Consider the following 25028-nt stretch of genomic DNA (forward strand, 5'->3'; position numbering starts at 1 on the left):
ACTAATACCTTTGAAGTAATCTCGAACTTCTATATTCCACTGAGAGATTTCAATTAGTCAGATGAATGAGAAAAAGAAAGTGTGATTTCTAATTCTAGCAAAGGAATTACTTGTGAAATCTAAATTTAAACAGAAGACAAAACTCAACTTGAAAAATAAAAAATATTATATATTAAAAAACCACCTCAAGAATATGAAATCTATTCATGTAAGGCCCACATTAAGTACCTAACATATCATTTATGACTAGATAGGCATGACTGAAGTCTCCATTATTGTTTCACAGTGAAAAGTTTAGACCTGACATAAAACCAAAAGACTGACATTTCACTTCAATTGAAACTCAAGAAGTATCAGATTAACAAAATTCAGTAAAATGCAATAAAAAGTATAAATCATCTTAAAACACCCTTGGTCAGTAAATTTGTATTTACAGAATCTCTTTGAATATACAACAGGTAATGATGCAATGAAGATGTTTTTACAATATTTATTAAGATAACAAATTTATAAATTGAAAGACTCAGAGGCACATAGTTTAAAGGCCAATACCATGGGAATAATGAAGTCAACACAGAAAAGTAATAAGATATGAACAGTTACAACCAATACAAGATTTTTAAAAGCCACACTCCCCCCCATGAACACATCATAGGAATCATCCTTCAAAATTACCATGATAAAAAGTTATTTCCTTCAAAGAAAAATAATTCTTTCCACCTACCGAGCCTAGAAAATCCTATTTACAATTAACTGTCATGGATTTCATCAGTATTATGGCCTCCTCTATTCTGCCATTCGAGTATTGAAAACTTTATACCTATTGTATTTACAAATGCACATAATATTTAAATTTGCTCTTCACTGAGAACAACTAAATATATACTTAATCAAATCACAATACAAATGCTTTAGTGTTGAAACCACATTTTTGTGGGAAGAGGTGTACTGAGAAGTATGTTGTTTCTGAAGGATTACTAGGCCAATAAGTCTGATAAAACTCAAGGGAGTCACAAAAACAGCTCTTTGTTGATGAAGAATTTAATTTATTTCTCTTTTAACTGGACACACTGGGCTTCTTCAGTCAACCTTCACCACACTGTAGATTTTGGTAACAAACCAAAAGCATGCAAAGAAGCCAATTGTTCCTAGAAAAGAAAAGAACAAAAAACAAGTCCCTTTTCAAAAAAGTTTGAAAATACAGACTTAAAATGACTAGAGTCTTTAAAAGTGCACAAAATCATAAATAATTACTGTCTAGGAAAATGCCATAGACCTATGAACTTTGTTAGAAAACATAAAACCATTTCAAATCAAATTTCTTATAAAAACGAAGTCTTTTATATTATATGATTACATAAGCTTTCCATAAATAATTTTCTTTACTATATACAAAAACTAAATTAAAGGATGCCTTATTTCCTTTCTTATGTAAAACAATTTATTATACAATGGAATTGCTACTGAAATGTTTCCACGGTCTGATATGAATAATGAATACTCCGGTATCAGATTCATAGGAATACTTGTTAGGAAATATTGGTTTCCAAAGAATTACAGTGAAACAAAGCAAATGTCTACAAAATGTTAAAAGTGATGTAACTGAGCCAGGTACCAGTGGCTCATGCCAATAATCCTAGCTACTCAGAAGACTGAGATCTGAGGATTGTGGTTCAAAGCCAGCCTAGGGAGGAAAGTCCATGAGACTTTTATCTCCAGCAAACTACCCAGAAAAGGCCAGAATTGGCGCTGTGGTTCGAGTGCTAGCTTTGAGCACAAAAACAAAAACTTATAGAGCAGAATTTCCAGAAGTATTAGAAGTGCCCCAGGACTGTCTTTTCTGGTGTCACTCAGCTTCACCTGACACTAAGTTCCCAACATACATGGTACATTACCTAGATAGTGATCATTTTTTGCTTCTTCCTAGAGAGGGCAAAAGGAAGCTCACACAAATGGGCACTGGTGGCTCATACCTGTAATTCTAGCTACTCAGGAGGCTGAGATAGGAAGGTCAGTTCGAAACTAGCCTGAGCAGTAAAGTCCATGAACTCTTTATCTCCAATTAACTACCAAAAAACCCCAGAAGTGGAGCCTTCAGCAAAAAACAACAGCAGCAACAACTAACCAACCAACAAGCCAGCTCTTGGGCGCTGACACCCCAGGACCATCAGAAAGAAGAGAGAAAAGCAAAACAAAGAAACCCATGGGCATTTCTGAGGTAAACAGGAAAGCCTGAACATCACTAGTCCAGGTGTCCTGCCCTACAGCACAAGGAACCCAGATGAGCACAATGAACCCAGACACCAACACTTTCTTTGTCTTCTGGTTTGGACAAATCTGGTTTTTTGCAAGGAGCTCACAGGGGGACTTAAACAATGCTTAGTCATACTGAGGGCTAAATCTGGGAGCACAGAAGAATAGACGCCTTCATGGATCTTATAAAAAGAAAGTAGGTATAAATGATTCATGTAAAGATAACTCAAAAATAATCTTTTTTACTTCTTACCTGTAAAAAGAAAGAAGATCAAGACCATTATCATGGTATAACCAAAATACAGAATTGTACTTGCTGTTCCTGTAATTTGCAGTTTTGAAAAGAAGTAGTGTATTGCATATATTAAGAAATAAACTGCAGTAAAGCCGCTGGTAAGGAATGAGCGCCATTGCCAATGATAATCCTGGGGAGAGAAGGAGAAAAAAATGGTAAAAAAACAAAACAAAAACCAAGAATTCCTTTCCAACTAGTACACACCCTGTAGGTGAGTAAAGTTCCAGAGCAAGTGCAGTTCACTGGAAGCCTCCAAACCCCAAATTTTGCCCCAATTCTAGTCCCTGGCTTCTACTGAACATCCCACATTTCCTCTGCACTCACAGGGCTGAGAAGCTAGGAAAAAGCCAAAGATACTATCTGAAAAACAAATTTAAAAAATCAAAATAGGAATATTCTTCACTCCCATCTCATATGTAGAAAGGAGATATTTCTGTTCACCTTTTCTATTTCTCCCTACTTTATCCTGTTTTACATCCTTGCTCAACTTCCAAAACAAAATGTAAAAGACCTGGGTAAAAGTAACATAGTACTTGCCGAGCAAGAACAAGGTTCAATCCCCTATCAAACGGGGAGTGGGAAAGTTACAGAATTACCATGTATGACAAAGTAATCCTACTCCAGCAGAAATGGAACAAGTAATATTTGTTTACAAGCATTCATAGCAACATAATTTTAATAGCCCAAAGGTGAGAATGACTCAAGTGTACATCAATAGATGAATAAATATATTAATGAACAGGTGTTTATACACATGCAAAAGAATATTATCCAATTATAAAAAGAAATAAAGTATTAACATATGCTACACAATAGATGAACCCTGAAAACATTCTAAGTCAAACCAGTCACAAAAATCTACCTACTGAATCCATTAAAAACTATACTGAGAGCTGGGAATATGGCCTACTGGTAAAGTGCTTGCCTCGTAAACATGAAGTCCTCGGTTCGATTCCCCAGCATCACATATATAGAAAACGGCCAGAAGTGGCGCTGTGGCTCAAGTGGTAGAGTGCTAGCCGTGAGCAAAAAGAAGCCAGGGACAGTGCTCAGGCCCCGAGTCCAAGGCCCAGGACAGGAAAAAAAAACCCCAAAAACTGTACTGACTGTTTAGAGACAGAAAGAAGATTTGTGGTTGCTAGGGTCCAAGTAAAGAGGGAAATAGGGAATAAATACCTGCTTAATAAATATGCATGTTTGTAAAAATATTTCAAAATCAGAAGTGGTGCTTTTACAGCACAAAATAGTAAGGATCCCAATTCAAAACCAGCCTAGGCTAGCTTTGAGCAAAAAAGTTCAGGGACAGCATTGTGTAGGCCCTAACTTCAAGCCCTAGGACCAGCACAAACAAAATAAAACACAGTACAACAAAACAAAAACAATAGAGCCAGCCCTGTAAGACAAATCCAAGAGATTTTTGGCCACTCCTGGGGCTTGCACTCAGGGCCTGGGCACTGTCCTTGAGCTTCTTTTGCTCAAGACTAGCACTCTACCACTTGAACCACAATACCACTTCTACGTTTTTTTGTTGATGTGGTACTGAGGAATTGAACCCAGGGCTTCATGCATGCTAGGCAAGCACTCTGCCTCTAAGTCCACCACCCCCCTTTTTTTGTAAATCACCAAATAACCAGAAGAGCTGGAAACTAAGGTATGGCTCATATGGCAGAGTGCCAGCCTTGCGTGAAAAAAGTGGAGCAAGAGCTTGTGGTCCTGAATTCAAGTCTTAGAACTGGCACACACGTGTGCATGCACACACACACACACAGACATACACACTTCATTTTTGTTTTGTTTTTGGAGGCATAATCTACACAAGTTAGCTCACGCTGGCCTTAGATTCACCATTTTCCTATCTCACCTTCCCTTTAGAAAGGGCACTTTTGATTTGGAATACCGGCTTAATTATTTCATAATAAATATATCTCTACATAAATGATCTCCATTAACAGTATTCAAATTGCAACATGCTAAAGTTATAAATATTGTCTATGAATTAAATAAGTGAACATTGCTAATACATACCTCTGCACATAAGTGGAAATAGCAAAGAAGTATAGTTGCTTCAGAACATGTAATGACCAAAATGATAAATACCAGGAACAGGAAACCAAACATATAATACATCTGGTGTGACCTACAATCAAACATTTAGATAAAACTATAAATATTTTTGTTCTTGACACAATGAATAACATGATCTATTTATTTTTCTTGCACTGATAGTTTTGCTTTTTCTCGCAATTGATGGAACAAGTTATATTTTCACAGGTTTAGATGAAGTTGGATGAGACAGGGCAGGAAGGATGTGGCAGCACCTTGTTGCTCAGGCAGAACTTGAGAAAATATTCTTCTTTAAAATATTAGTCTATTTCTCTATTGAAGAATCAGATACATTTGATAAAAGTCAAGCTAGGAAGAGGTTGATAAAAATCAGCTGAGGGCTGCGAATGTGGCTGAGCAGTAGAGTGTTTGCCTTGCATAAATGAAGCCCTGGGTTCGATTCCTCAGCACCACATACACAGAAAAGGCCAGAAGAGGCATTGTGGCTCAAGTGGCAGAATGTTAGCCTTGAGCAAAAAAGAATCGAGGGACAGTGTTCAGGCCCTGAGTGCAAGGCCCAAGACTGGCAACAACAACAACAAAAAAAATGAGCCGAATATGGGAAGCTGTCATAGTAATCAAGAAGGAAATGTTCTAATCATTAAGAAATCTGGTTAAAATTTTATGCTTTCATGTATGTCAATGTGATAAAATAATAATTCATACACATTCACATAAAAAATAGTAGAGTGGTTCCAAATCACCACCACCAACTTCCCATGGGAACAAGCAACCAGGGAATGAAAGCATCTGGGACTGGACCCGATCTGAAGGTCACCCAGATCAACTCCTGCTCAGTCACCTCCAACAAGTGCCCAGAGGACATCTCTGTAATAGCACACATTTCTTAAGACATGAGTTTGGAGAGACAGAGGCTAATCTTCAGTCATATAGCAGATGTGTGATAAAATTGGTCAACTTCCTAAAATTCATTTTCATCTCTGTAAAATGGGGACAATCTCTCTTAAGAACTCTGAAAATTATTGAGGGAAGTGATAAAGGAGAATGATGAAAAGGGTAAAAATGATCAAGTGTTTTCTATTCATAAACTGCTTTGTTTACTGGCCACTACTTCAAGATTTCCAAAACAAAAACAAAACTCTGAAAATCAAGTATGAGTAAGAGGTAGCTAAGCATCCGTGGCTCAAACTTGTAATTCTAGCTCTACTCAAGAGGCTGTGATATGAGTATTGTGGTTCAAAGGCAACCGGGGCAGCGAAGTCCATGAGACTCTTAACTAATCACAAAAAACCAGAAGTAAATCTGTAGCTCAAGTTCAAGTGGTAGAGTGCGAGCTATTGTTATTATTATTCTTGTATCTCACAACCAAGATAACACAACCTTTTGGCAAGTTTTTTGGTCATGAGATAACTGCTTACAATTAAAAGATACAAATAGTAATCTATAAAAAGCAAGTACTATATACTATATACGGTAGTAATGAAAATAAGACTGTCCTCCGCTTACCAAATGCTGTTCAGAATGAAGAAAAGCTGTATGAAGATGCAACCAAAGGGCAAGATCCCTCCCATGATGATGCCAGGCAAGGGCTTTGTGTAAAATGACTGCTCAGGAATCTGACGAGGAATCTGATTGGTTCGAACTGGGTGTTCAATGGCCTTTGGTAAAGGAAGAAAAGATTCTTAATTAGGTCTCTACTTAAAAAATTCTCTGTACAGTATTTGCCTGCTTATTCTCAGCTTCCATGCTGACAAAAATGGCAATAGAAGTCCACATAAGTCATCAAACTGGTATTTGTATTTAGAAGCATTGAGTCAGACACAGGTATAAGCCAGACACAGGTATAATACTCGTCTGTTTACTGGAACAAGCCAACATTGCTTCCAGCTGCTATCCACTGCTTAATGGCTGGGAATATGGCCTAGTGGCAAGAGTGCTTGCCTTGTCTACATGAAGCACTGGGTTCGATTCCTCGGCACCACATATATAGAAAAGGCCAGAAGTGGTGCTGTGGCTCAAGTGGCAGAGTGCTAGCCTTGAGCAAAAAGAAGCCAGGGACAGTGCTCAGGCCCTGAGTCCAAGCCCCAGGACTGGGGAGAAAAAGAAAAAATAAGAAATACACAGAACAGAGTATAGTACTTGGACAGTAACAGTTAATGGAAACACACAATATACAATGGGGTATGGTAGAGCTGGGAGAGACGAGGAAGGCAATGAAAGGGATGACACTTATCATAAACTGGTATGTTGAATTGAAGCTGTATTTTACAGCTAAAGAACACAGTTGCTGGGCACTGGTGGCTCCTGCCTATAATCCTAGCTACTCAAGAGGCTGAGCTCTGAGGGCTGAGATTCAAAGCTAGCCCACTCAGGAAAGGCTGAGAGACTCTTATCTCCAATTAACTACCAGAAAACCAGAAGTAGAATTGTGGCTCAAAGTGGAGAGTGCTAGACTTGAACAAAAGAGCTCAAGGACAGCACCTAGGCCCTGAGTTCAAGCTCCACAACTGACAAAATAAAAACAACAACAAAAAATTTCCAAAAACCAAAGACAAAAAAAGATACACACAGCTAAGTTTTTTATTTTAATTATCTAGTATTAGAAATCAATTGCTTCTGCACTTTTTTTTCTGTTTTATAATTGTATTTGAAGGTAGGCAAAAATTTCACTGAAAGTCCAGAACACAAAGTCAACTCCACGCTAATGGCTCATGCCTGTAATTCTAGGTACACAGGAGGCTGAGATCTGAGAACTGAGGTTCAAAGCCAGCCCAAGCAGAAAAGTCCATGAGATTCTTATCTCACCAGTCAAAAACCAGAGGTGGAGATGTGGCTCAAGTGGTAGAGTGCTAGCCTTAAGTAAAAAGTCTAAGGGAGAGCAGGAGGCCCTAGTTCAAGCCCCAGCATAGGCAGAAATTAAAAAAAAACAACACAAAGAGGGCTGGGGATATGGCCTAGTGGCAAGAGTGCCTGCCTCATATACATGAGGCCCTGGGTTCGATTCCCCAGCACCACATATACAGAAAATGGCCAGAAGTGGCGCTGTGGCTCAAGTGGCAGAGTGCTAGCCTTGAGCAAAAAGAAGCCAGGGACAGTGCTCAGGCCCTGAGTCCAAGCCCCAGGACTGGCCAAAAAAAAAAACAAAGAAACAACCCCAACAAGAACATAAAGATAATGACAGACTACATGAGGTTTTATAGCTCAAAGTACTGGTGGTGGTCTCAATTATTCTCCTTTAAGTCCTAGATGCATCATGGACATCTGGGATTTAAAATACCTAAACATAGGTAGCTACACAAGAGGGAACTGTAGACATTTTTCTTCTTTCTCTATGAGTTGTTTAGGGTTTGAATTCAGGGACTTGCTATAGGAAGATATTCTACTGTTTGAGCTATATCTTTAGTCCCTAGAAATTAATTTTTGCATAAAAGGTAAAAAAGCTCAGATTCTGTGATAAAATGAAAATCTAAACTTTTATTATTATTTTTATTTTCTTTTGCTAGTTCTGGGGCTTGAACTCACGGCCTGGGCACTGTCCTGAGCTTCTTTTGCTCAAGGCTAGCACTCTACCACTTGAGCCACAAAGCCACTTCCAGCCTTTTCTGTTTATGTGGTAATGAGGAATCAAACCCAGGGCTTCAAGCATGCTAGGCAAGCACTCTACCGCTAAGCCACAGTCCCAGCTCAAAACGGTTATTTTTAACCAAGTGTGGTGGCACACACTTGTAAAGCCCAACTACTTGGGAAGCTGAAGCTAGTATCCTACATTTGAGGTCAGCTTGGGCAACCTGTGAAACTAAAGTAAAGTAAACAAAATAAATAAGATAAAATAAGTAACATTGCAAACACTTTGGTTCTTCCATCACTTCCACAGGTCAGATTATTTCTTTCCCAATTAATCTAAGAGTTTCCATTTACTTAACACTCTGAAATCTTATCCTTCCTTCTACCTCATTCCTGATAATAGTTTAAGAATGTTCTATGAAATCAAGATATCACAGGACAAGTTTTTATCTTTTTTCTTTTTTGGTGATAGGGTTTAAACTCAGTTTCTTATTTGCCAGTCTGTTGGTCTACTACTTGAACCATGCCTCCAGCCTTGTATTTTGCTAGTTATTTTGGAGATTGGGTTTCATGGAGTTTTTTTGTCTGGACTGGCCACAAACTAAGAACTTCCAGATCTCAGGCTCCTGAGAAGGTAAGACTACAGGCAAGAGCCACCAGTGCCTAACTAGGTCTGTGTCTTTTAGATACTTTTATAGTGCTCTAAAGTAGTATATACTAATGTCCACAGCTAAAATTCATTTGAATAAATTAATACTCATGTACTTACATTCTTCTTAAAACCAAAGTATGCACCAATAAACGTCAAAGGCACAGATATACAGAACCAAAGGGCCAATATGGCAACCAGAGTGCCAAAAGGAATGGCTGCTGAAGATCCTTCTCCCCAGAGGATCAGATTCATTATAAAGAAGTCAGCAAACACAATCCTAAAAGAAACAAAAGGTTTTTGGGTGAAAGCTGGGTCAGAAACAAAATCAAGTAGTAAATGTTTTTATATCTAGAAGGTAGATTACCAAGCCAATAGGTATGTGATTTGAAACTTCTCTAGAAACTCTACAATTGTTCTGGTTGGTTTTGTCTGACTTAAATTCCAACTAGCAGTTTTTGAAAATTACCTTTTGTTTTTGTCATACTTATGAGTTGTTTTAACTTCTATTTTCTTTCTTTTCTTCGTTTGTTTCTTGGTCAGTCGTGGGGCTTGAACTCTGGGTCTGGGCGCTGTCCCTGAGCTCTTCGGCTCATGGCTATCTCCCTATCACTTGAGCCACAGCACCATGTCCAGTTTTCTGGTGGTTTACTGGAGGTCAAGAGTCTCATGGACTTTCCTGCTGGGGTTGGCTTTGAACCGCGATCCTCAGAATTCAGCCTCCTGAGTAGCTCGGATTATAGGCATGAGCCAACAGCACCTGGCTTAATTTCTATTTTCTATGGACAACTGCAGAAAGCATCTGGTGTTGGGTTTTCTGATTTTTATCTTCTGTGACTTGCTGGTTACACTCACTGATCGTTTTTCATTTGAGTTGTACATTTTATGTATGTGAGTTATTTATACACTCTAGTCACTAATCCTCATTTAATACCATGCTCTCCTGGTTTGTGCTTTTGAAACTAAACATCTGAAAGTGCTTAGTTTTAATTTCCTTCCAAGCTGTCTTCTGAGTATACATTTAAAAACATGGCTGCAATTAAACAAAAACCACTTCTATATAATGTATATTGCTTTTTGTTTTGTGGGGCTAGGATGGAACCCACGGTTTTACATATACTTAGCACATGCTCTACAATGAACTATTACATTTAGGTTTTAATCTACCCAGAATTAATTTTGTATGTCTAACATTAGAACAGGAATTTTCTCCCTTCATATGAGGAGTGGTCCAGAATCGTCAATCCAACAGTTCCTCTGGCTTTTGATGCCATGTCTAGTATGCATACATGTAACTGGGGTTCATCTATGTGTCCTTAGTTGTGGCAGGTAGTAAGAATGTCTCCAAATCCTTTGACAATCATTACTCGATCTTTCCATCAAGTAACAGTCAATTTGTGCACAGTTCAAATTTCTAGAGTTCATTTGAAGTACTATGTCAGTTTTCTGTTGCTAATAATCTTGTGAACAAAGTCTTCTAACATAACTCCTATTACTTTAAAAACATTTACTTGGTTATTAGTAATATTCAGAATGCTGGAACATTAGCTAATATCTAGCCCTTTTACTGAACTTTTTCTTTTTTTAAAAATTAATTCTACAAGTTAAAAGTCTTGTAATAAACTGGGTGGATGTTCTTGCATACTGTTCACAACACCTATAAACAATAACATGATCCCTTATCTTTTAGGAAGCCACTTCTCCTTCTTGCCTTGCTGCAAGTAGAACTCTAATAACTAAAGCCATGAAAGTGATGTATTATAGGAATCTGCTCCTGAAGTGGATTCTTAGATTGAGCTTTCAAGCACATATACTTTCTCTTGACTTAACCCACAACTTTGTATATAAACTTTGACCTTTTTGGGGGCTCAAAGCTAGTGCCCTACTAATTGAGCCACAGCTCCTCTATGACCTGTGTGAGCCACTGGTGTCCAGCTTATAAACCTCTACTTTTAAGGGCATGATACAGAATAAAATTCAGAGAAGGGGGGTTGAGAATATGGCCTAGTGGCAAGAGTGCTTGCCTCGTATACATGAAGCCCTGGGTTCGATTCCTCAGCACCACATATATAGAAAACGGCCAGAAGTGGCGCTGTGGCTCAAGTGGCAGAGTGCTAGCCTTGAGCAGAAAGAAGCCAGGGACAGTGCTCAGGCCCTGGGTCCAAGGCCCAGGACTGGCAAAAAAAAAAAAAAAAAAATCAGAGAAGGGGTTCATTGGAGATATAACAGGAGAACAGTGGAAGACAGATTCAATGAAGGCATAAAAAGTTTCAAGCAGGTATGTCAACATTAGACCCTATGGAGAGGAAAAGGGTAAAGGCAGACAATGGTTTCTAGGTTTGAAAATGGGAACATTACCTTTCATCTTAGAGAAATTTCAGTAAAGTGATGAGGAAAAGATGTCTGCTGAGCTAATGGGAATAGGGAATATAAACTATTCCTTAAGGCGCTATGTTGGGAATAGAAAAGAAACATTCAGAAGCAAGAGAAGATGCTTAGAAGCTCTCTTAGGAGATGAGAGGCCTAAGCAATTTGTAGAAATAAGGGAAGAAGCACACAAACAGAACAAAGGAAAAGGCAGCAACAGTAGCTGTCAAAGGATGGAGATGTTTAAAAGAAAAAGCTGTTAAAAATAACTTCTTGAATTGATAGCAGAAGGAATGATGACAAAAATTATGGCTTGAGAAAACCACAACAATTTGAATAGAGAAATGAATAGTTGAGAATTGTGCATCTCCCATGGAGACAGTAACTAAAGAACATTTATCCAAACATGTATAAAAATGCCTGTTGGGACTGGAAATGTGGCCTAGTGGTAGAGTGCTTGCCTAGTATACAGGAAGCACTGGGTTCGAGTCCTCGGCACCATATATACAGAAAAAGACAGAAGTGGCCCTGTGACTCAAGTGGTAGAATGCTAGCCTTGAGCCAGGGACAGTGCTCAGGCCGTGAGTTCAAGACCAAGGACTCCTTCCTGTCCCCCAAAAAGCCTGTTGTCTAATTACTTTTTTTGTCATTTACTTTTCTTTTTTTTTTTTTGGCCAATCCTGGGGCTTGGACTCAGGGCCTGAGCACTGTTCCTGGCTTCTTTTTACTCAAGGCTAGTACTCTGCCACTTGAGCCACAGCATCACTTTTGGCCTTTTCTATATATGTGGTGCTGAGGAATCAAACCCAGGGCTTCATGTATGCTAGGCAAGCACTCTACCACTAGGCCATATTCCCAGCCCCTTACTTTTTTTTTTTTTTTTTTAAATAATTTTTTTCCCCTGACCTGCAAGTGGAATAGTTCTGCTTTCAAATGTATCACGTTTGGCATTCTTTATTGCTACGCCTTATACAATGGCCAATTTTTACCCATTAGAAATTTGGGGGTTGGGAAGCATATTAGAAATGAGATCACAAGTGGTTTTCCCAAAAGTTAGGGTTTTGGTTTGTAGTGATTATTTTTTGTATGTTACTCTAAGTTAATGGAATTGCTACTAAGTAGCAATATTTCTGACAAAAGTCCAAAAGCATATTTTTGGCTTAACATCTTCAGGGAGGTTCCCTTCCTATGTTTAGGTTAAAAACTTTTAATGTAACCTTACACAGCAACAGGTCAGACTGACCATTGCAGAATAGGAAACCAAAACAAAAAGACTTCTTGTCAAGGAGAATGCTAGCCTTCTCTCTTTCACAGAATACCAGAAAGATTATTACCATTATTATTATTATTATTATTATTATTTTGGCCAGTCCTGGGGCTTGAACTCAAGGCCTGAGTATTGTCCCTGGCTTCTTTTTGCTCAAGGCTAGCACTCTATCACTTGAGCCACAGTACCACTTCTGGCTTTTTCTGTGTATGTGGTGCTGAGGAATCAAACCCAGGGCTTCATATATACGAGGCAAGCACTCTACCACTGACACCATATTCCCAGCCTGACCAGAAAGATTTCTAACAAACAAAAACAGCCATGGGGGGCGGGGGATATAGCCTAGTGGCAAGAGTGCCTGCCTCGGATACACGAGGCCCTAGGTTCGATTCCCCAGCACCACATATACAGAAAACGGCCAGAAGCGGCGCTGTGGCTCAAGTGGCAGAGTGCTAGCCTTGAGCGGGAAGAAGCCAGGGACAGTGCTCAGGCCCTGAGTCCAAGGCCCAGGACTGGCCAAAAAAAAAAAAAAAAAAAAAAAACAGCCATGGACCTGTATAATCCTAGTTACTCAAGTGGCTAAGATATGAAAATCATGATTTGAAGACAGCCTGGGCAGGAAAGTCCTTGAGACTCATATCTCCAATTAACTACCAAAGAAGCTGGAAATGTAGCTGTGGCTCAAGTGGTAGACCAAAAGAAGCTCAGGGACAGTGCCCAGGCCCTGAGTTCAAGCCTCAGGACCAATACAAACAAATATATAAATAAAAAGAAAACAAAAGTATTTCTCATGTCTAAAGGTAATTTTTCCCAGATAAGGCCCATATTATAGATTAATGCTTTTTGATTATTCGCTTTTTACCCCTTTTCTGAATTTAATTTTTTTTAGGATATGTCATTTAGACAGATAAAAGATTTAAGGCACTGAAGTGCTAAGGAATAAAATATGGCTGTGTTGAGCATTATTTAAAAATTTTAAGGTAGAGTAATGGCTCAAGTGGAGTACTTGCCTACCAAGTGTAACGCCAAGTACAACCTTCAGTGTCATTAAGAAACCAACCAAGGGGGGAAAAAAACCCCAAAAAACCTAAAGAATTGAAAAAATTCACTTACCCAGGACAAAGAAATGATGTCAACAAAACGTTTGTTTTCCACTTTTCACCTCCAAAAGCTACAGAAGAAAACAAATGTATAAATACAAATTTTTCTGTAAAGGCAAATCATATTCATATTCCCAAGAACAGTATTGGCCAAACTGTCAAGCAGCACTGGCTGCTCATTCTCGAAATGTTTGCAACTATGGAATGATGTCTCTCACCAAATGGTTCAAATCTGAGAACACAAGACTACTCTGCCTAAATGCTACTCTACAGATTTGTGCTTCAGCATAAAATAGTTGGGACTGGAAATGTGGCCTAGTTGTAGAGTGCTTGCCTAGCATACATGAAGCCCTGTGTTGGATTCCACATATACAGAAAAGGCCAGAAGTGGTGCTGTGGCTCAAGTGGTAGAGTGCTAGCCTTAAGCAAAAAGAAGCCAGGGACAGTGCTGAGGCCCTGAGTTCAAGCCCAAGGACTGCCCCCCCCCAAGCCTATTGTCTAATTACTTTTTTTGTCATTTACTGAAAGAGTAAGTAAGTCATCCAGACCAGTTCTTATCTATTTTTGCATGAATCTTAACTAGTATTAATCAATGGGTCCAGGTACAGAAAGGATACACTGAGGACCCTTGTTTATTTCTGTTCTAAAATGAGGAATCCTTAAGTCTGACTTATTACACATTTACATTTCCTCAGTAGGTCTGACTCAGGTTTCCTCTGCACTGTGATATCTAGTAGAGGTTAAGAGACTAAGAAGAGAAAAAGGATTGCAGTTTGTTTTGGTTTTTTTTTTTTTTTTTTTTTTTTGGTGGCTATCCTGGGCTTAACTCAAGGCCTGGGTATTGTTTTGCTTAAGGCTAGTGCTCTGTCACTTGAGTCACAGCTCCTGTTCTGACTTTTTGATAGTTAATTAAAGGTATGAGTCTCATGGACTTTCCTGCCCAGGCTGCCTTTCAGCTCTAATCCTCAGACCTCAGCCTCTTGAGTAGCTAGGATTACAGGCATGAGCCACTAGTACATTTTTTAAAAAAACTTTTTTTCTACTGGCTTATATAAGTTATATAGTAGGGAATTTCACTGTTGTGAAATTCTGCTCAGGCTGGCTTTGAACTGCAATACTTAGATCTCAGCCTCATGAGTAGCTAAGATTACAAGCATGAGCCAATGGTACATTGTTTTAGTTTTTCAACTTTTTTCTATTGGCTTGTATTAGTTATACAGTGAAGAATTTCACTTTTGTATCTCTACACTTAGCATCACTGATAAGCAAGTTTACCACATGTGTATATACACATAACATTTGACTGACAAGACTTGTGAAATTATTGAGTTTAATAATTTTGTAATGTCTATGAAATGTAAGAGAAGATTTTGTAAATTTGGTATGGTGATACACATCTACCTGCAGGTCCAAAGGCAGGAGCACTATTTGAGCCTAAGAATTCAATAGCAGCTGGGGAATTGCAGCAAGCTGTATCTCCCTACCTACCACCCGCTACCTATGAACTCAGGTTGTTTTGTTTTTCCTGACAGTGCCAAGACAGCACCTCTTAGTAACATTCTGACTAATTAGCATGCACCTAAACTACAGCAGGGTGATCTGAAGGATGGAGAGGCAGAGCAAGGGGGTCTTGCATGGGCAAGTACGGATGGAGAGGCAAGTCTGAAGATGCAGAGCCTGGCTGAGGAAGGCCAGTGTGGGTGAAATAATGAGGAAAGGGAGGAGTGTGGTATAAAGTAACACTGGTACGGTAGGCAGGGGCCTGACTGTGTTTCATACATGCTAATAACCCAGTCCTCTATATTTCAGTAAAGAGAAAATTCATAAAAATTAAAACAAAGCCAGGCAACAGTGGCTTATGCCTATAAAACTAGCTACTCAGAAGGCTGAGATCTGAGGATGGCGGTTTGGAGCAAAGGCGGTGAGACTCTTATCTCCAAAAAAACGACTCACAAAAGCCAGAAGTGGAGCTGTGGCTCAAGTGGTACAATACTTAAGAAGCTCAGGGACAGCATCCAGGCCCAGAGTTCAAACCTCAGGACCGGCAAGAAAAAAAAATTAAAACCAACTTATGGACCCAAAAACGGGGTTTAACATGCTCAGGACCATACCTGTTCAAGTCTAGCTAATATTTCTACTTGAGGAGCAGCGCACACGCGCGCACACACACACACAATATAACTTAGTATAACTTTCTGTAGGGCTCTCAAAGTACTCAGCTGTTTGTTTACTTTAAGTAAGTTTATTTTTTATAAATATTAAATTAATACAATATGATCTCTTATGTGAGAGTGGGTAAACCTAGATATATTACTTGTTTCGGTTAAGAAACTGGCAATTCTCAGTTACATAGTTGGTTTCTACATGCTTCTATGCATATACCAAATCTAAGCTGCTTATCCTATTAAACCAAAGCATCAAAGAAAAAGGAGGGAAGTCAGTCATTCTGCACAAGCAGCATTTAAACTGCCTATTTTGCTATGGAAGCATTTTCCACAGATAGTAAGGACCGTTATTCTTATAACAAAGAAGCTCCCAGCCATGTCTTTCATCTTTGGAGTACATGCTTCAGAGCCTCACCTATTTGCCACAGTCACAATGGTGTTTACTTACATTTATAGAATCTGGCGGCAACATAGCCTGCAGGTGTGCCCAGCAGTACCCACAAGACCACAGCACATGTCATCAGGGCACCTCGGTTGGCAGGAGACAAAAATCCCAGGCAAGCAAAAACTGAAAGATAAGGTTTCACATGTGATTGCTCTGCTTCCTTTGGTGTAAAATGACAGGTCTGTCTCGTTTTTCTTTTGTTGGTCATGGGGCTTTAACTCTAGGTCTGGGTGCTGTCCCTGAGCTCTTCAGCTCAAGGCTAGAACTTGTTACCACTTTGAGCCACAGCACTATTTCCGGTTTTCTGGTGGTTAATTGGAGATAAGTCTCACAGACTTTCCTGCCCAGATTGGCTTTGAACTACGATCCTCACATCTCAGCCTCCCGAGTAGCTAGGATTACAGGCATGTACCACCAGTGCCTGGCTGTCTCATTCTTAAAATAAGAAAGTGCTGGGTGCCTGTGGCTCACATCTGTAATTCTAACAACTCAAAAAGCTGAGATCTGAGGACTGCAGTTTGAAGCCAGCTTGGGCAGGAAAGTCCATGAGACTCTTATTTCCAATTAATCACAGAAAAAGCCAGAGTGGCACCATGGCTCAAGTAACAGAGTGCTAGCTTTGAGCAAAGGGAGCTCAAGGACAATACCCAGGCCAAATTCAGGCCCCAAGACTGGCAAAAAAACCCCACAACAACAACAAAAAAACCCAAATACAACCAAAAGAATATATACTTTTGCCAGCTAACACAGATCTCAATAATATTCAATGTAGTATATCACTATGACCCTACATAATGCAAATTCCCAGTTGTAAGTTTTTGGTCAGGGTCCCAAGGTACTCAGAGACAAAGAATACAGATTTTGAGTGTAAAAATAACTCTAGCCTGGTTTATTAACTTAGGAAAGTTAGTTTTCAAATAATTACTTAAGACTAAGTATTGTTTACTTGTAAATTTTTACTTAACACTTACAAAGAGTCACAAAAGTCATAATTAAAATCTGTGTCCCGGATCCTAGAAAGACTGACAACAGCATCCCTTTTCTTGGAGGACGGAATATATCACCATGAACCAGTTTCCAGCCAAATTCTTCCTGGGCATCTTCCTACAAGGAAAATGAAATCAGCTCAATATGTCACATGAAATTATAAAGACAACTAGAATATGATGAACATGTCATACAGAGATTTTAAAATAAAAACATTAATAAGTGTTAATATATATTTCAATTCTAAAGAAGCAGTTTGCCTCATGGAACTTTATATGGCTTTCTTGAATTGTTTCTAAAGGAATGTTGCATATTAAAGTCTCTCTCTCTCTATATATGTGCATATGTATAGTTATTAATACATAACGTTGGATGTGTAGCTTATTGGCAGGGAAAAAGGATACAAACACAATGTGATTCCTAAGCCAAATTTTTGTTATCCAACTTGGGTTTTTATCACATCAAAGTGGAAGTGTGGCTAAAGTGTAGAGCTAGCTGTAAGAAAGCTCAGCCAGAGCATGAGGCTCTGAGTAGCTAGGATTACAGATGTGAGCTTCTGATTGAGTGTCCTTCCCTCCTGCCCCTGCCTTTCTTTTTGCCAGTTCTGGGGCTTCAACTCTGGGCTTGTGTACTGTCCCTGAGCTTCTTTCACTCAAGGCCAGTGCTCTCCCACTTGAGCCACAGTGCAACTTCTGGCTTTTATTTACTTTTTTGAGTAGTTTACTGGAGTTAAGAGTCTCACAGAATTTCCTGACTGGACTGGCTTTGAACCACTATTCTCAGACCTCAAACTCCTGAGTAGCTTAGGAATATAATAGGCACGAGCCACTGGCACCCAGCAAAGCATCACTTTCTTATTTGAAAATATAACTTTTGTGAAGAGTATTTTTAAAAGCAGATTTTAAAGTTGTATTTTTCAACTTTCTTGAAAAGCAGGTTTTAAAGCTGTATTTTCAGCTTTTTTGGAAGTGACAATAAAGTGCCTTTAGGGACCTGAAACTAAGCAGATAAAATGTTTCCACTTACTCACCGTGGAATCCATCTGATTATATCTGGCAATATCTTTATGCAGTGTCCGTAGCATAATCATAGCTACCATTCCAGATAAGAAGAGAACAATGACCAGGGAATTCATTATGCTGGAAATAAGAACGTCATGTTTAATTTGTAACTTAATCAACACAACAGTTTACAAATAGTGTCAAAAAACTGTCAAGTGAGTAATATTGAAATAGCATTAATCAAATAAAAACTTAAACTACCTAAAACCCAACATATTCAGTGAACTACTGTGTTTTTCCATGTTTCCTTCTAGGGAATACATAGCATTATGTATTTATTATAATTCTTTCTTTTAAGATATGTCTTGCCAAGTTGCCCAGGCTTCCTTTAAACTTGCAATCTTCCGACCTACCTCAACCTCCCGAGTAGCTAGGATTAGAAGTATATGTTACTACACTCAGTTTTTTCTTTTTTCTTTTTAATTTTTTGTGGTGTTCATGAATGATCCAAGGGCTCAAACATTCTAGGCAAATGTTGCTTTTTTTTTTTTTTTTTTGCCAGTCCTGGGGTTTGATGAACTTAGGACCTGGGGGGCACTGTCCCTGAGCTGCTTCTGCTCAAGGCTAGAATTCTACCACTTGAGCCACAGCACCATTTGCGGCCTTTTCTGTTTACGTGGTGCTGAGGAATCAAACCCAGGGCTTCATGCGTGCTAGGCAAACACTCTACCACCAAGCCACCTTCCCACCTAGCCCCTATGGTTTTGTAGTCTATTTAAAATTAGAATTGTATTTGTCTGTAGTCAACATTATTAAATAACTATGAGCCTAAATCATCACAGAACATATAGTAAGAAACTTACTAAAGAACAAATTTACTCAGTAAGTTAGTGTCAAAAGATCAGATAGCTAAGTAGGAAGAGGAAGTGATAGCACTATGGAAAGGGTTGAGCCTTACTTTGGAGAGACAATCTTACATGGCAGCCGGTGATGTCCAAATACGCTCTATCCCATTACCTCCTTCAACATTCCTTTTATAAGGAAGGTATTTTTATTTTTTATTTTATTTATTTATTTTTTTTGGCCAGTCCTGGGCCTTGGACTCAGGGCCTGAGCACTGTCCCTGGCTTCTTCCCGCTCAAGGCTAGCACTCTGCCACTTGAGCCACAGCGCCGCTTCTGGCCGTTTTCTGTATATGTGGTGCTGGGGAATCGAACCTAGGGCCTCGTGTATCCGAGGCAGGCACTCTTGCCACTAGGCTATATCCCCAGCCCTATAAGGAAGGTATTTTTAGATTGAGAAACAAACTTAAGGAATAGATGGCCTCCCATGACAAATAACTTATGACACTTAAAGCCAAGATCTGAAACTCCAAGTCCAGACTTCTGAGTATACTAGAGAGGAAATGAAATGTTCAAAGGAATGAAGTAATAAGCCAATATCAGATGAACTTTGTACTCTTACCTAAACCACTGAATGTGAGTATGAGGCATAGACTCCAGAATATAGTCCCATCTAGATGCCCATCTGATATTTTTATCTTCCTGGAGAAAGAAAAAGAGTCTTGTCTGACAATCTGCTGACAGACCATGCACGTTAGGAATCCAAACTTCCTTGCAACTGCCCGCCCACTCAACACTTGTAATTTCTAGTAGTAGAACTTCAGTTAGTAATGAGATTCAAGGAATTCAAAAGATTTGCTCTACCTAGTTTAAGTCAAGATTAAGTAGATTTTTAAAAAATCACCCACAATACTTACATACAAGTGTTTTAAAAGTCTTGCTTTAAATAATAGCTAATAAAGGTGTATTTTTCAATGTCAATCATTAAATCTACATTGATTTCTCTAGAAAATAACTGAATGGAACTTAACTATTTTTCCTTTTCCTTTTTGTGACAGTCTGGGCTTGAACTCAAGACTTGGGTACTGTCCTTTAGTTCTTTGCTCAAGCCTATCACGTTGAGCCACAGCTCCACTTTCTGCTTTCTAGTACTTAATTGGGAAAAGTCTCATGGACTTTCCTGGCTTTGAATTGAGATCTCAGCCTCCTGAACAGCTAGGATTACAGGTGTGAGCCATGAATGCCCTGCTAGTAACTTATTCTTTACTTTGTGTCTATGGGATAACTAACCAGAACAAAGTCAAGGTATACTGAGCATCTGGTAAATGTCACTCACACTAAGCTCTTAATTCCTAGAAATACATATGGTCTATTATGCTGGTCTTGCACAACTAAACACAATATGGGACATTAAACATTGCAACTATACTAATATAGTTGTCAAGCTTTTTTAAAAACTAGAGGTGGAATACTGCCTAAGACTTTTGCTGCCACCTTTTGTTTTACTTCTATGGAACTTCTTGCTCCAACGAAAGAAACACTTCTTTCAATTTCCTAAGAAAATCTACTGAAAGGAAATTTAAATCCTTATTTTTATTATTATTATTATTATTATTATTATTATTTTGGCCATTCCGGGGCTTGAACTCCAGCCTGAGTATTGTCCTTGTCTTCTTTTTGCTCAAGGCTAGCATTCTACCATTTGAGTCACAGTGCCACTTCTAGCTTTTTCTGCTTATGTGGTGGAATCGAACCAGGGTTCCATGAGTGCTAGGCAAGCACTCTACTGCTAAGCCACATTCCCAGCCTAAATCCTTATTTTTGAAATGATAGTTTTCCAAATGGATGTGTTCTACTTTATGTATCTCTTGGCATAATACAAATCAGGCTCAATTCTCTTATTTACTGTACCTTTTTATTTACACTAAAGCTTCGTTTCAAGATGTATTACGTTCCTAGTATACTGATGAATTATTCTAAAAATCAGCTTAATCATTAGAACTTTTAATTAGTTTAAGTAATATTAATTTAAAATCAATTTCTGAGTTATACTAAAGATAAAAACAAACTCACCTCAAAACTAATAGAATAAGTATAGGCAATTTTGATCTCCCCAGAAGCTTTGTTACTTATATCCATGGGGGGTCCAGAGCAGTCTGGCTTATCTATATGAGTATGTTTGAAGCTGTAGGGAAAAACATTTTTGGCAAGATGCCATTACAATGCAGTTCAGATAATAGGATAAAATAAAGGTTAAAAAGTCTGTACATTTTTTCACAATGCTGCTGGTCACTAAAGATGAAATTATTCATACATTTAATAGTACAGATATTTACTTCATATAAGCAGTAGGCTTAATCATGTATATAAAAACCACTACTCAAAATTATGAGCAGAACTTTGGAACCCACAGTACTTGACTATCTCTTTTTTTAGACAAGGTCTGGCACTGTTGCCCAGGTTGGTTTTGACCTGGCACAAGTGATCCTTCCATCTTGCCTCCTAAATGCTGGGACTATAGGTGCATACCACTGTGCCTGACTAAATAATCTTAAGAATGAAAAAGTCACAAAAGGAGCCTAGCTTATCTTTACCACTAGTACTGTGAGAGAGCAGCTAGTTCAATGGAAGGAACGGTCATATTTAAGGCTCAATCAAAATATGTTGAATACCCTGACGACTTTTAAGCTGCTCTTTCAATAGCTTTTCATGCGCTGGCAGGGAAATGTTCCTGGACCTCTCATCACCGAGTCTGTGCTCCTTCCACTATATAGGGAACACTGAGCTAAAGGCTCACTTAACCACTTACTAATAACTAATAAAGTAACAATAACTAAGATACTCAGTAACAAATCATGCTAACGGGAGGTTTAGTGACATCAATCCTCAACTATCAAGATACGAATTAAAGAATAAGTTAAGTGGGCTCCAAATACTAATTCTTTGTACTCAATTTTGCATATTTATTTGCATTCTTATTGAAGTATATATAGTTACCTTTTTGGTTCAAGTTTAGCAGCTACTAATCTTGCTCCCATGGACCCAGTTTCTACTACATGATAGTATATTTTGATGTCAACATGGTTGAAGATGTAAAAGGTATCTCTTTCATGGAATTCTGACTGTAGAGCAGAAAGTAGTTAAAGGTAGAAAACTGATTATATGAGTCAAACAAAAAACTTATAATTAAGAAAATTCAAGCTTGTATAAAATTTTAATTCTTTCCCATTATCATGCCTAAGTTTTAATACCCACATGCTTATGTAAAGACAAAACTTAATTAGGAAAAGGATAAATTGTGCTTTTTAGTTAAAAATTTTTTACATAAAATTTAATGCTGAAACAAATTAATATTTTCCAGCTTTTTACTTAGAATAAAATTAACAAAATTAATTTATGTAAAACATTATAAGCACTATCCCTGGCTTCTTTTCATATCACTTGAGCCACAGCACCACTTCCAACCTTTTTTGTTTATGTGGTATTGAGGAATCGAACCCAGGGCTTCATATATACTAGGCAGGCACTCTACTGCTGAGCCACATTCTTAGCCACTGGGGTATTTTTTATGTATTCAGAATATTTTATCATCTGAGCCACTATCCCATCCCTTTGTGTTTTTAGTTATTTTCAGACAGGGTCCCATGCTTTTGCCTAGGACCAGCCTCAGACTACAATCCTCTTAATTTCTCTGCCTGGGATTACATACGTGAGCCACCATGCCCGGTCCTTATCTCCAATCATTTTAATACGTTCTATATTAATGTCTGTTCTATGAATCCAGGTTTTATTGTATAATAATGACTTCAAAGAGACAGTACTTAAAAATGTACACTACTAAACTTCTACAATACAGATTTCATAAATTTATAATGGGGACTTTGTGATATTCCCATCTACAATTTTTATGTGTAGGATTTAGGAATTTAACTTTTAACAGAAGTAGAACAAAGTTCTAGCTCCGAGAATACAAGAAATACTTCAGTAAATGTTGGACAAAATGTGAGTTATTTTAATACTAAAATTAAACTTACACATTATTAATCTCGCTGAGGCTTATGATCTAAGTACCTGTACTTTATGATATCTGATTTGCACTCATTTTGTAAATATAAATAATTTATATTTAAGTTAGTATTATTCAATCTTCAAGAAAAGACTTAATTCTCCTCCTAAAAAGAAATCTGTGTTTTAAAAAGCAGTATTGACTTTCTTACAAACTTACATTAATAACACAGGCATCTTTTGCATGGCCTTTATCTGTAATGTAACAGCCGATGGGAAATCCAGGATTGCAAAACCTCTGACCATCTTCAACATCATAACACCAGGTCACAGGCATGTTATCCACAATCCTATGTACAGAAACAAGAGTCGAGTTAAGAGAGAACCCTGCAAACATGACTAAAATTACTGCCTACATCAGTTCATTACTCTGTAAGATATAAATTGTAAATTTCTTAAGATTCCAAAAACACAAAGAACTTTGATACTTATATACTGTCTTAACAGTATTTCACAAGTAATAACACTTCCAATATGATATATTGTAGTAAAGAAAAATTTTACAGCTTCTTTGAAACTATAGAACTTATGCAGCAAAAGGAAGTTGCATGAATAACTATAACTGCTAATTTATAGTATTATCTAGACAGCAAAGCATAATTTATCTTTAACAGAACAAAGATTTAAATAGGTGCAAAGCAATAAATCTAGTTTATTGTGAACCATAATTGAATATTATAGAAGTAGTGTTTATTACTCAGATAATTCAGTAAAAAGGAGAATGTAACTACCCTAAGGGAAGTTATTCAACTAAAGGGCCAAGCAAGAAAGTGAAAATTATAATACTATCTGTTAAAATTATATACTCAATGACTTCTAAAAGATACTGCTATAACACTATAAAGAGCCTTAAAAAAAAAAAGCATAAAAGGAGAAAGTTCTGTGGTATTGTATAACTACATCAAAGTCCGAGCATGTGGTCCCCTATGCCCTTGAACACACTGCAGGATACAAATAAAAGAAATTAGTCACAACATACTAGCTATATTACAGTCATAAGACAACACTCCAGGGCATGTTTTATTTGTTAATTAATGTATGCCTTAGGAAGCAAAATTATGATTGCATATTCACCCAAGGTGTACATTAATGACCTAATAAACCATGTCTCATCACATTAAAATGCTATTAGTACTCGATATACCAAGTTTTAGGATCACCTATACTATTAAGTTGCTTATTATTATAATCAGCAGGCTACTAACTCCAATGAAAGGACTATAAAATTCTGGAAACATAAAACAATTTTATAAAAAAATGCTAAATAAAATAAATAATTCAGATTTTATACAGGCCCAAAGAATCAGTTAATTGCTTTAATTTTCTAGACAGTGAATGAAGATCAGTTCATGAGTATATATAAACCATATATAATACCTTTATGCTGTCATACTAGAGACAAAGTACTACATAAACTGAGGTTTTTATTTTTATTTTATTTATTTATTTATTTTGGCCAGTCCTGGGGCTTGGACTCAGGGCCTGAGCACTGTCCCTGGCTTCTTCTTGCTCAAGGCTAGCACTCTGCCACTTGAGCCACAGCGCCACTTGTGGCCATTTTCCATATATGTGGTGCTGGGGAATCGAACCCAGGTCCTCATGTATATGAGGCAAGCACTCTTGCCACTAGGCCATATCCCCAGCCCAAGCTGAGGTTTTTAAAAAGTAACTATCTTATGTATCATTTGTATAAAGCCTCGATGGAATAGCATGCTTCTGACAGAATTCATTTAATAAACAACAAAGCCTTTGAAATAGTAAGAAAATATAAAGACTATATTTCTTAAATTCAGGAGCAGTGTTTATTTTAATTTCTAGGATCAAAAAGTGTTTAATCTAAAAGTGTTTAGTTCTAATCTGCTAGAGGAAAAGAATATGAGGAGACCTGCACAAATGAAAGCTGAATGGGGACCCCAAATTTTTACCATGAGGCACTCATTACTTTCCTTTGTCCTCTAGGAACT

General features: G+C 37.9%; 1 protein-coding gene and 1 non-coding gene across 3 annotated transcripts in view; both read right to left on the reverse strand.

Moving 5' to 3' along the window:
• Positions 1-478: 478 nt before the first annotated feature.
• Tm9sf2 (transmembrane 9 superfamily member 2) overlaps positions 479-25028 on the reverse strand; it is a 52255-nt gene continuing 27705 nt past the window's right edge. Inside the window, exons 5-17 of one of the 2 annotated variants that reach the window (XM_048341138.1) lie at positions 23225-23354; positions 21997-22121; positions 21073-21184; positions 19622-19701; positions 18187-18295; positions 17141-17273; positions 16173-16292; positions 13573-13630; positions 8946-9105; positions 6119-6270; positions 4574-4685; positions 2507-2678; positions 479-1148 (exon numbers count right to left, since the gene is read on the reverse strand). In XM_048341138.1, coding sequence (XP_048197095.1) covers positions 1081-1148; positions 2507-2678; positions 4574-4685; positions 6119-6270; positions 8946-9105; positions 13573-13630; positions 16173-16292; positions 17141-17273; positions 18187-18295; positions 19622-19701; positions 21073-21184; positions 21997-22121; positions 23225-23354 — 1531 coding nt within the window. In that variant the 3' untranslated portion in view covers positions 479-1080. Of the gene's footprint in view, positions 1149-2506; positions 2679-4573; positions 4686-6118; positions 6271-8945; positions 9106-13572; positions 13631-16172; positions 16293-17134; positions 17274-18186; positions 18296-19621; positions 19702-21072; positions 21185-21996; positions 22122-23224; positions 23355-25028 lie in introns of both variants that reach the window. The other variant, XM_048341137.1, reaches the window with a different exon arrangement.
• LOC125349812 lies at positions 12392-12511 on the reverse strand. The gene has a single exon (XR_007210616.1). It is a non-coding gene; the product is annotated as a U6atac minor spliceosomal RNA (small nuclear RNA).

The sequence above is a fragment of the Perognathus longimembris genome, chromosome 3, assembly GCF_023159225.1.
Source record: "Perognathus longimembris pacificus isolate PPM17 chromosome 3, ASM2315922v1, whole genome shotgun sequence".
Classification (NCBI taxonomy): domain Eukaryota; kingdom Metazoa; phylum Chordata; class Mammalia; order Rodentia; family Heteromyidae; genus Perognathus; species Perognathus longimembris.